This window comes from Nelumbo lutea, chromosome 1, assembly GCF_056320005.1.
Source record: "Nelumbo lutea isolate HS-2025 chromosome 1, American lotus-T2T, whole genome shotgun sequence".
Lineage (NCBI taxonomy): Eukaryota > Viridiplantae > Streptophyta > Magnoliopsida > Proteales > Nelumbonaceae > Nelumbo > Nelumbo lutea.
In genome coordinates, this window is record NC_142684.1 from 43008239 (window position 1) to 43020751 (window position 12513).

At 46.3% G+C, this 12513-nt stretch overlaps 1 protein-coding gene across 1 annotated transcript; it reads left to right on the top strand.

Annotated features, from left to right (window-relative positions):
- Positions 1-11862: 11862 nt before the first annotated feature.
- LOC148874426 (uncharacterized) lies at positions 11863-12300 on the top strand. The gene has a single exon (XM_088961311.1). It carries the CDS (start codon positions 11863-11865, stop codon positions 12298-12300), a length of 438 nt encoding a protein of 145 aa, XP_088817437.1.
- The last annotated feature ends 213 nt before the right edge of the window (positions 12301-12513 follow it).

Below are 12513 nucleotides of genomic sequence, written 5' to 3' on the forward strand. Positions count from 1 at the left end.
TTCGTCGTCGTTGCCTACAATGCTGCCTTTCCCGAGCCCAAGCTTAGATGTCCAAAAAATCTAATCTTCTCTCTGTACCTCCTCAATCTCCCTCTTTTATCTCTCTCACTCTCAGTCTCAATTCTGTTCATGTTCACTCTCTCCAGACCATCGGTAGGGAAGGTTTTTCCCTTTTTTTTAATATTGAGGGCAAAAAAAACCAAAAACCGAACCATAGTTAACCGGTCCATCGGTTTACCGGTTACCTAGGTGTGATTTTGGTTTGGTTAAATTGAAAAACTAAACAGTTAAGTTTGGTCCAGAAAATTACCCCACACCGAACCGTGGGCACTCCTAACTCTAACGACATCTGCTCAACCACAAAGGACTTCAGTACTCTCTTGCATAGGGCCCAAGGGTGGCAATATGAAGAAAAAAGGGTGACAACAAGGTCAAAGGCTATAGTGTATCATTGCTACAAAGGAGAAGTTAGAGCCTCGAAGTGTTGTTCCTTCACGTATGAAGAAGGTGGTGAACTTGGAAGTTTTCTCTAATGAGACCTTGACAGTTAGACAATAGACTATTGTCATTAAATCTCCATCATCTTCTCAATCAAAGTTCGACCTTCAACCAAGACAAGGCATGAATAAACTGAGTGAAGAGATAACTAAGGATGAAGACATTGTCTCAATTAATCACATCACCATCGAGGACAAGGAAGAAAATCCGTCAAACACTTATTCAAAAGAAGAACTTGAAACTGCCCCACCTACCTTTGAAGAAGGAGGCCAAGCAACAGTGGATGACCTGAAGGAATTGAACCTTTGTACTGAAGAGGAATCTAGACCAATCAATATCAGTGCACTCCTCAGCCTACAAGAAGAAGCCAAATACTTCAAACTACTTCAAGAGCACAAGGATTTCTTTTCATGGACATACAAGGAAATGCCCAGGTTAGACCCAAAGGTTGTTGTCCACCACCTCTCTATTAGGCATGGGGTACAACCAATCAAGGAAGCACAACATTGATACCGCCCCGAGTTGATCCCGCAAACTGAAATAGAAATCAACAAACTCATTGAAGTTGGTTGCATTTGGAAGGTGAAGTATCCAACTTTGGTCGAAAACATTGTTCTTGTGAGAATGAAGAATAGCCAAATTTGGGTCTATGTTAACTTTCGAGACCTAAATCAAGCTTGCCCAAAAGACAACTTTTCTTTGCTTGTCTTTGAACTCATGGTAGATGCAACTACAAGCTACGAGGCATCATCCTTCATGAACGGTTCATCCGGATACAATCAAATTCGCATTGGCACCTAAGGATGAGGAACTCACGGCCTTCCGAACACCAAAGGGGATCTATTGTTACAAAGTGATGCCTTTGGGGCTTAAGAATGCTGGTGCTACGTACCAGCATGCGATACAGCGGATCTTTGATGATATTATGCACAAGAAGGTTGAGTGCTACGTCAATGACTTGGTTGTCAAGTCTAAGAAGAGAGAAAACCATCTCAATGACTTGCATAGCATCTTCAATAGGATAAGAAGATATCAACTAAAGATGAACCCTCTCAAGTGTGCATTTGGAGTCACCTCAGGCAAGTCCATCGGGTTCATTATTTGCCATCGAGGGATTGAAATTGATCAATTAAAGATCTATAACATCCAAAACATGCCAGAGCCATGGATCCTACAAGAGTTGAAGAGTCTCCAAGGATGACTAGCTTACATTCGACGGTTCATCTCCAACATAGCAGGATGTTGTCAACCATTCCACAAGCTGATGAAAAAGGATATCCTATTTCAATGGGATGAGGCCTACAAAAATGCTTTGGAGAGCATAAAGCAATACCTCCTAAAACCCCCTGTACTTGTTGCACCAATTCCGGAGAAGTCGTTCATCCTATACACCGCAGCACAAGATCAGTCATTGAGAGCTTTGTTGGCACAAGTCAATGAGGAAGGGAAAGAGAATGCACTCTACTACCTTGGTCAGACACTAATAGGAGTCGAGTTGAACTATTCACCCATAGAGTAGACTTGTCTTGCTCTCATCATTAACACGAAGAAGTTATGGCATTATATGTTGACACATATTGTCCACCTTATGTCAAGGCTAGACCCCATCAAGTACATCATGACACGACCTGTACTTTCAAGGAGACTAGCTAAATGGGCTATCCTCTTGTCCGAATTTGACATCACCTATGTCCCACAGAAGGTCGTGAAAGGACAAGTGATGTAGCGCAATCCGGTCACTTTTAGCTGGCACTCACGTGACTCCTAGAAGATACCTGAGATGAAGAAGAAGAAGAATCCTCGGGGGCTTACCCGGAGGAAACACTCCAATGCTTAAGTTAGTACTCTGTAGGAGAAGCAAGGAGAAGACGAAGGCTAAGAGTGCAGATAGTGCGAGTGTAGAAGATGATAATGATCATACCTGTCATCCTTGATATTAACTCCCTTATAGCTGAAATTCGTTGCCTCCGGACCACTGGCCTCTAACAAGGCAGGTAAAACCGTCACTGTCAGCCTGTCGCAGCCGTTACTAGCAGGGGCTGAGGTGGCACACGCGGGGCCATCATCACAGGGTACGTGCCTGTCAGGTGTGAGACACCCTCTAAAGGTAGTAGGCACGATGCTGCCTGACGAGGGATATGGTTGTTGTCCCCAAATTTGTCAGGTACGGTGGTCGGGCTGGAGGTCTTCTTGTGATATGCCGAACTACCCTTCCACGAGTTACCCTGTGCCGGGCTATCTCAAAAGCGGTGAGCTGCCGGGGGCAAGCTAAGCCGAGCTGTTTGACCCAAGGTGTCTTCACCTCGGGGTGTCTATAGGTGGATTGGTGTGTTTCTGTCTAGGAGTGGCCCGAGATCCACTAGGAGGAGCTCGGGTATTAGGAAAGGTCAGGGACCCCCGAGCTCGGATGTAGCTCGGGGTGCCTTAGCCCTAGGGAGGAGGTTGTAGCCCACGCGGCTCATTTCTGAGCTAAAGTTGCCTCGGGGTATCCCTTCAAAGGTAGCCCGGGGAACCCGGAGTTCACGTTGTGGCGAGCTTCTCCTGCTGAGTCAGTGTCCACGTGTCGTCATTTCAGAGGTCAGGTCAAACTGTCCTTCATCAATTGCCCCCCATCCTTGTGCTGGGAGCACCGCCTTAGCGCGAGGAGTTCATGAAGCGTGATGGACTGATTTGACCGAAATTCGAACCTCATTGACTACTCGCATTGAATGCGTTCGCGAGAATCAAGAGATTTTCTGATTTTTCTGACTTTTTGGATTCCCCAAAATGCGTAGGAGTGGCTCTTAATCTTGAGCGTTGTGCAACCACCACTGCCCTGATCGTGGAAGACGCGCCGCCAATCGCCTTTGGTTTTCAGAAGGCGTGCGGTCAGTGCGCCTGAAAGCAGTTGGATATGCTCAAAGTTAGGCTGTCGCTTCGGAGAGCTGCCAATCACCTTCAGCTTTTAGAAGGCGCATGGTCAGCGTGCCTGCGAGCCATTGGATCTACTTAGACCTGGGTCGTCGCTTCGGAGACGCAGGGGCTATAAATAGGAGAGCACCCGGGGACTCGTTTCCCTTCACGCCATCTAGCTACTTTCGGGTTCTGAGGTCGCACACTTGTCAAGTTCACCCGAGTTCCTCAACTTATTTCACCCATTCCCTTTCGGTGAGTTTCCCTTATCGTCAGTCATGTTGGGATACCCGTACCATGTCCATCACCATGGTGGTGACCAAGATGATGTTGCTCCCTCGAGCTCGGGGAGAGCTTGGGGGCAGGTTCTGGGGGCTAGGGAGGCCTCCGGCGAAGGAGCTTCTACTTCGCGGGGGAAGGAGCTCGATACTTTTGGCCCTTCCTCCATAACCGAGGGGAGACTTAGGTCTCTAATTACCTACTTCCACCTTCGTAGGGACCTTCTTTACTGCATCCCCGCTGGTAACTTTCCGTGGGAGCATGGCCCTAACGACATAGTCATTTACCAAGAACAACTCGAGGCTGGCCAGCGTCTCCCTTTGCACCCCCTGATAGTGGATATGCTAAACCACTTCAATGTCACTATTGACCAACTCCATCCGAATGCCATCCGGAACTTGGTTGGGACGATATCCTTGTGTTGGGAATACTATCTTCCCTTGAGTCTGGACATCTTTTCCCCCATTCTCTGTATAAAGAATGTCACTCCCGGGGGCTTCGCCGGAGAGGCGCCTCTATTACTTCTCTCCCCGTCGTGGCTACAAGCTCTTACATGAGCTTTCGAAGAAAATCTCCGCTTGGAATCGGGATTACTTTTTGGTCCGTAACCCCGAAGGGTGGCCCTTCCCTACCTCTTGGAGGGGCGCCATCTAGGACTCCGGGGTTGAGCTGGACCCCAAAACTCAAAAAATGATGTTGTCCTGGGCATCAGTAGGCTTCCTATGTTCGGACTACTTGGCCGAGGAGAAGCTCGTGCAAGCCGGCCTAAGCCCGGGTACGTTGTCCATTTAGGTCATGTGGTTTTTGTCACAGCATTGCGTTTGTACATATATGTGTACATATCATTCTTACCGAACTAATACTGTGATTTTTTCTTGGTAGCCATCATTTCTGGTATTGACTTGCACCGCCTTCTCTCAAGAAACCAGGGGTGCTAGGTGAAGAGGTCGCGCCCTGACCGGATTCCCACCTTAGGGGGTACTGAGTTCGCATCTGTCGAGCCGATTTTATCCTCCCCTCCGCTTGAGATCCTGCCACCTCCTTCCGAGGGAACTAGTGGGGCTGGTCTCAGAGGGGATGGGATCCCACAATAGGGGGCTACTACCTGTAACCCTTTCCAGCCATCCCCTTACCCTCCATTCCCAGTGGGGAATTCGGAAGGAGTGAACGACTACACCGTGGCTCGTCAAAGGAGCTGGAAGGCGATTAACAACGATGAGGTCACCCACTAGGGGAATATGGAGCCCGAGGACCTCGCCGCGTTCGCATCTTCCCACTGCATGGTGGTAGGTGATTCTTTCCTTTCTTCTTCTCTCATTTTGCTTCTTTTTGTTGTCCTTTGATCTTCTTTTCTGTTGGCAGGTGAATACCACCATCCACGCTATGGCTCTCTAGACGCATATCCACCATGTCGACACCTTCGACCAACGGGCTTCTAATAAGAAGATCCAGGGCGAGCTCGATCGGATTCGAGGCGAGCTCCATCACACTCGCAAGGGGAGTGAATCTCAAGGGCTGCTCGTCAGTGACCAGAAGGCCCAAATCGCCCGGCTTTCTAAGGAGAGCGCGTGTTACCGGGAGGAGTCATCGAGGGTGGTGGCGGAGAGGTAGATCCTCCGGCAACAGGTGCGGGACCTGGAGTCCACTCTTCTGGATTGGACTCAAAATTTTGATCAGATGGTGGAGACTGAACGAGAGAAGGTAGTTTGGGATTTCAAAGACTCCCAGGAATACCATGACCTCCAGGTGGAATATGGCTCAAGTTCATACCGCTCTGGGTTTAAGCTTTGCCGGTGGTTGGTTCGGAAGAAGTTCTCTGGGCTCAACCTCGACGGCATCACTATGAAGGGCCTATCTCCTGAAACTACAGATCAAGCGGAGGAAGAGGAGCCTGACTCCCCAGGACGAGGATGAGGAGGCGGATCCCTGAGGCAGTGCTTTTCCTGGACTTCTGGTGGCTCACGGGTTCCATAAACCCGATCTTTCAAAGATCCTTTGTTGGGAGTCTATGCCCTATGACTATTAAACTTTCCCGAGCTGCTTAGCTCGGCTGCTTTTTCTTTTTGAAATGGTAATGAAAGCTTTTCTTTTCCTTCTAAGTATGGTGTGCACTCTTTATCTTTGCTAAGGCGATCTCAACACCCAAGCTATTAGAGCTACATACCCGAAGTGGGTGTTCCTTAACTGTCGTGGTTCCGAATTGTATTCCAATACTTAGTAGGGGTAGCCTTGGGTACACCGAGGTGAGCGACATAGTAGGGTACATGTCTGACCTGTTTGCACCCAGGTTAAGTTGACTTCATTTGTCCTTTACATGTTCAATTTGTTGCAAGCCAGGGTGGGCTATCCGTCACAAGGTTCTTACCTGAACCGCCTGTGCCTTAGGCATTGCAAGTACTTAGCCAATGCCGACGAGACAACTAGGTCTTGTATGGTGCCAAGGTCTTTTTTTAACCCCTCATGAGTGTCACGGAGTATGAGCTCGGCTTCAGTAGGTTGCAAGCAATGCAGGTAAGAGAGCGTTTAGGATCTCCGGTATAGTCGTTCGTCTTTCATGACGTATTTGGCTACCTGGCGCTACACCCTTCTGGCTGCATTGCGATCTGCAAGGAGGGTCCCGTGTAGCAAGAAGCCCGCGAGCAGATTAATCCAGCTCCGCTCTGCTTGAACGACGGGAGCAACCTCCTCTGCCCCCCCTCCCCCCCCGAGAATGCTAGGCCGAGGCAGGTCCTCTATGTACACGGTTCTCATGGTGATGTCGTTGGCACTGGCTAATATGGATAGGATGTCGGCCTCAGCGTTCTCTGACCTAGGGATTTGCCCAAAAGTGTGACTGGAAGTTGAGAAGGGCTTCTCTGACTTTGGCTAAGGTATGCGATCATGGTTGGCTCGCGAGCTTCATATTCGTCAGTGACCTGGTTGACCACGAGCTGGGAGTCACTGCAAATAACGATGTGCTTGGCTTTTACTTCTCTGACTAGAGCAAGTCCAGCTATCAACACTGTGAACTTGAAGCGTACTGCGTACTCCAGTTTCGTGCCACTTGGGTCGTGCATAACTATTCTGGCTCCACTGCCCTGGTGGTTTGAGGAGCCATCAACGTGAAGGATCTAGGGCTCCTCATCCCAGCTGGTGCTTGGCTGAACTAGGAGAGATGGCACACTGGCTGCTACCTCACGGGACTCAGACTCGACCGGCCTGGGAGCTTCGGGCTCACCCGAGATGGGAGCCTCGTGCTCAACCGGCCTAGAAACTTTGGAGTTGAATGTGCACTCGGCGATTAAATCTGCTAAGGCTTGAGCCTTAATGGAAGTTCGCAGCTTGTACTGGAGGTCATACTTGCTGAGCTCAATGGCCCACTTCGTGAACCGACCAGAGACCTCGGGCTTAAGTAAGACTTGCCTCAGAGGTTTGTCGGTGAGGATGATAACAGTGTGAGCCTAGAACTACGGGCGGAGCTTTCGAGCTGCAATTACCAGTGCCTATGCTAGCTTTTCTATCTTCGGATATCTCATTTCTGCTCCCAGCAATACTTTACTAACATAATAGATGGGTCATTGAACCTTGATCTACTTCTTTTATTAGTACCGAACTGACCACTTCATCGCTTGCCGAGAGGTACAGTTCTAAAACATCACCCTCCTCGGGTCGGGTTAAGATCGACACACTAGTGAGGTATTTCTTAAGCTCGTCAAACGCGAGCTGACAGTCTTGGGTCCATTTGAACCCTTTGCTCTTGATTGCCTTAAATAACGGTAGATAGTGGTCCACCGATTTGGACATGAAGTGGCTCAGGCGGCTATGCGGCCATTCAACCTCTAAACCTCCTTCAACTTCCGGGGTGGTCTCATATCTAAGATGGCCTTAATCTTATCTGGGTTGGCTTCAATGCCATGCTGGTTAATGATGTATCTTAGGAACTTGCCCGATGTCACACCGATTACACACTTGTTTGGGTTCAATCTCATATTAAACTTGTGCAAAATTTTGAAAACAGAATGCCTCAAAGCGTCTGGGCGACAGGGCTTCTGAGGCCCGAATGAGAGACTATCAAGAATGGGAGGACAAAAACTCCCTTGCCTGATGTTACATCATTGCCTCCATGGACAACCCAATACAGAGGTTGTTCGATCAGATCGAACTTGCCAAGGACATATTGGACAGTCTCAGGACGATGTATGAAGAGCAGAATCGTTCTACTCGACAAAAGGTCTTGAAATAGTTCATGACCGCACAAATGTCCAAGGGCCAACAAGTTCATGACCATTGTCTTCGAATGATGGGATACATCAATGAACTAGAGGCTCTTGGATCTGGGCTGGACCTTGCGACCCAGATAGATGCTATCATTAATTCTTTGCCTCATTCCTTTAATCCGTTTATCATGAACTATAACATGAACAAACTGAATGTCAGCTTGCAAAAACTCAGCAACATGTTGCAAAGAGCTGAATAACTGATTAGAAAGGATGAGCCTGTAGCTATGCTTGTTGAAGCTAACATGACAGGCACGAGAAAGAGGAAAGCAAAGAAGCCTCAGAAGAAAGCCACTAAGAGTAAAAGCAGAAGAAAGACAAAGTATCGGATGCCTGTCACTTCTGCAAGAAGACCGACCACTGGAAAAGGAATTGTCCTGCCTACCTGGAATCCAAAAAAAGTAATTTCGAAACTTGTGTTATAGAAACCAATTTATTGGTAGCTTCTGCGTCCTGGTGTATTGACTCCGGGGCTTTAAGTCAAGTGTGTAACTCACTGCAAGGGTTCAAGGTAAGCAGAAGGCTGAGTGAAGGAGAAGTCACTCTCTACTTGGGGACTACTGCAACTGTTGCAGCTGCGGCCATTAGAACCGTGGAGTTAATTTTTAGAGAAGGAAAAATTGTACTGAGATATTGTCTTTATGTACAAAATTTAAGGAGAAATTTGATTTCTGTCTCAAAACTGTGTGCAGATGGTTCTTCTGTCTTCTTTAGTAATACGATTACTATTAAAAGAAATAACAAATTCATCGCATATGGAAAACTGGAGAACGGTCTCTATGTTCTACATCCTTCTCTAGAAACTACGTCTGCTGAAATCCCCAAGAAGAAAGCCCATGATACAGTAAATCCCACGTGTCTGTGGCTTTGCCTACAGACTGACACTGTGGTGCCACCAAGTCGGTTGGGGTGGCCTATCTCAGCTGCCAAGGTGAGACCCTAGGCACGTATAGTGTAGGATTAATTGAATCTTTGAACTGGACCAGATTTCCAGTATTGCCCTGGTCCTTGGAGATTGATGGGCAAAACTGAAATATTACACCCGACCCCTAGACTCGATTATGATACTGCACTAGGTTATCAGATTGGGCTGTCTTTGATATACCATTCAGTGAGATCCTTAGCGGGGTTCAAAACATGGGTATGTTGGGACAGTCTGAGAATTCATCTGAGTGGGTGATCATAGTGACAGGATCAACCCCTTTGTCGGACAAAGGTAATGATCGGGGATGCATTCTCACTGATGGAAAACAAGACTGCTGGTAACCGATTTCAATCATTGAGATTTGTTTTGCAAATCTCATGATCCATATAAATAGAGAGTGCAACACTATTCCTTGCAGCCGAGGGAGAGGTCCTCTCTTGTCGGGTAGTGTATGATCATTATGGGCTGAGAGGTTAAGTGTATGACCATTGAGGATGATACCTGATGGGCTAATTTTGCATTTGCCCACAGTCCCTGGGTGTGACAAGGTGGTTTGGCCCAGGGACCACTTAGGTAAGTGTTGGGCCCATAGAGCCCATGAGATGGGTTTCAGGGGGTGCACTGTTCTTAATAGTGTATTCGGCCAGGCCTTGTAACAAAGGTTGGGCCGAACCCATGTGGCTAATGTGTAGATCAATGTTTGGATCCCACGCCATACAAGGAAGCCCAATTGGGCAGCAGTTAGGAAGGTTAAGTGAGAGCATAAGCTTAATAGGCCTAAAGCCCATTTCGAACTAGGCTATTTAATTAATTAATAATGGGGCGAATTCTGAGATGGATTAGCAGATAGGATAGGGTCTTGACCCTATCCATTCAGAGAGTCCAGATCTGAATGTGATTCAGATCTAGAAACCTCCTAATGAGATTAGGAGAAAGCTAATCTAATCTGCAAATAAGATAAAGGTTTATCCCTATCACCTAAAGAGAGATCTTATCCAAATATGATTTGGATAAGCAGCTCCTAACTGGATTAGGTGCTGATCTTTTAGGTTAACAAAAGCAGGAGGGGGTGGCAGCCTTTAGAAGATATCACATTCAGATTCTCTTCAGTGCTAAAATCAAGAAGGAAGAATTAAGCATCTTTGTAGAATTCTTTCTTGCCGCCTATCTGTTCTTGCTACCCCTGTTTGCCAATTCGATCTCCAGTTGTGGGAGAAGTCAATATTCGATCTTGACATCAGTTCTTTGAGAAAGAATTGATAGGAAGTTGTACTCACGTGCCATCTAGTTGATTCTTGCAAAGGGTCAAGTTCTTTTGGAAGAACACTGTTGATTATGCTCCATCCTGCATTGCGCCATATTCATTGGGAGCAGTTTTTGGATCCTTCATTAGGCGTGAACACTTCCATTGGGAAATATATTTCTCCGTATCAGGTATAATCCCTCCCTACTCCTTTTGGTTCAGATCTGGTTCAGTTTATGGTTCAAGAATGATCCTTGAAAATATGATTTTCTAAATAGGGAATTTGATTCCCAATTGAAGGGAGAGAAAATTTTTTGAAATTCGGCCCCCTTATTCCACAATCTTTGGGCGCCCATGTGATGGATATCCTATCCCTTCAGTAGGCTAGGCGGCTCATTTGTGAGCTAAAGTTGCCTCGGGTAAACCTTCAAAGGTAGCTCGGGAACCCGAAGTTTGCCTTGTGGCGAGCTTCTCTTGTTGCGGGCTACGATGTAGTGAGCTATTTTATGGGCCCATCACTAGGCTATAATGCTGAGCTATTGCTTGCGTTGAGTCAGTGTCCATGTGTCGTCGTTTCAGAGGTTGGGTCAAACCATCCTCCATCAACTAGCATTGACAAACTTCCTTGCAAATCACCCTATTCTAGATGATTGGGAACTCTCCGAAGACCCTCCTAATGAAGAGGTTTCTACATAGACATCTTACCAGCATGGATGATGTTTTTCGATGGAGCAGGACACAAAGATGGTGTAGGTGCCGGTGTTGTATTTGTTTCGCCACAAAGTGAAGTCTTCACCTACTCATTTGTCTTAATTAACCTTTATTCCAACAACATGGTAGAGTACCAAGCTTTAATCATTGGTTTGGAGATGGCCATTGACTTGGAAATTCACCACCTCATAGTATATGGGGACTCAAATTAGTAATCAACCAATTGAAGACAGAGTATGAGGTGCGCAAGGATGACCTAGTTCCCTTCCATCGTTATGAAATCCAATTACTAAAGGAATTCGAGCATACTATCACTGAGCATGTACCCATAAGCGAAAACAAGCAAGAAGATGCCCTTGCTAATCTAAGAGAAAGCTTAGCACTCACGAGTGATAAAGCAACAATAGTACCCATTTGTGCAAAATGGGTTCTTCCCCATAAGCCACCTCAAGAAGAGATAGAACAAAAAATAATGTGGTTTCTGTATTTACTATGGAGGTTGAGGATTGGAGGCGACCCTTCATTGACTATTTGCAGCTCGAGAAGTTGCTTGAAGGTCCCAAGCATAGAGCTGAGATACGGTGTCGAGCACTTCGTTTCCTATACTACAATAACAACCTTTACATACGCTCCTTCAATGATGTCTAAATGAGGTGTATCCACGGAGACAAAATCCAAAGCGCACTCAACCAAGCACACTCTGGAGTTTGTGATGTTCATCTATCAGGACCTAAGCTTCAAGACGCCTTAAGTGGATGGGATTCTGTTGGCCAACAGTGGTACAAGACTCAATTGAATATACCTGAAAATGTCAAGCATGTCAATTTCATGGGGATTTTATTTGCCAACTACTATAACCTCTATATCCTACAGTTGCATCATGGACATTGATGCATGGGAACTTGACATGATTGGTCATCTACCTAAATCTTCTCGCCAATACCTCTTCATCCTAGCAGTGACAGATTACTTTTTCAAATGGGCTGAAACAATTTCTCTTTGAGAAGTAAAGAAAGAAGATGTTGTTAACTTCGTCTGGACTCACATTGTCTACCGCTATGGTGTTCCCCATTTCAAAATCACAGATAATGGGAATCCATTCACAACAGCATTGGTGGACACAATTTTGTGACAAGTTTGGCATTAAGCAAAGGTTTTCAACCATGTACACTACAACAACCAATGGACTTGCAAAGGCCTTTAACAAAACTCTCTATAAATTACTTGAGAAGATTGTGTCTAAGTCCAAGAGAGATTGGCATGAACGCTTGGATGAGGCCTTATGGGCTTATCGAACATCTTTCCACACCGCTACAAATGCAACTCCTTTTGCTTTTGCTTTGGTATATGGTGTAGAAGTTGTATTTTCCCTAGAAAGACAAATGAACTCCCTAAGGATGGCTATCCAAGAGGGAATTACAGAAATTGAAAATGCAAAGCTACGACTAGTTGAGCTCGAAGCGCTAGATGAGAAGAGGTTAGAAGTTGAAAAATAATAGAGTGCTACCAAGCTCATTTGGCTTGTGCATTCAATAAGAATGTTTATCTTCACACCTTTTAGAAAGGAGATCCTGTCCTTTTTGTTCAACGACCTATTGTTCTCTCACACCGTTTAAGATGGAAATTTGACCCTAAATGGGATGGGCCTCACGTGGTTGAAGAAGTCTACACTAACGGTGCTTATCTCCTTATCACACTAGAGGACCTAC

Excerpts from the sequence above, each read along its gene's own strand:
- LOC148874426 (XM_088961311.1), top strand. The coding sequence starts at position 11,863 with ATGGTGTTCCCCATTTCAAAATCACAGATAATGGGAATCCATTCACAA.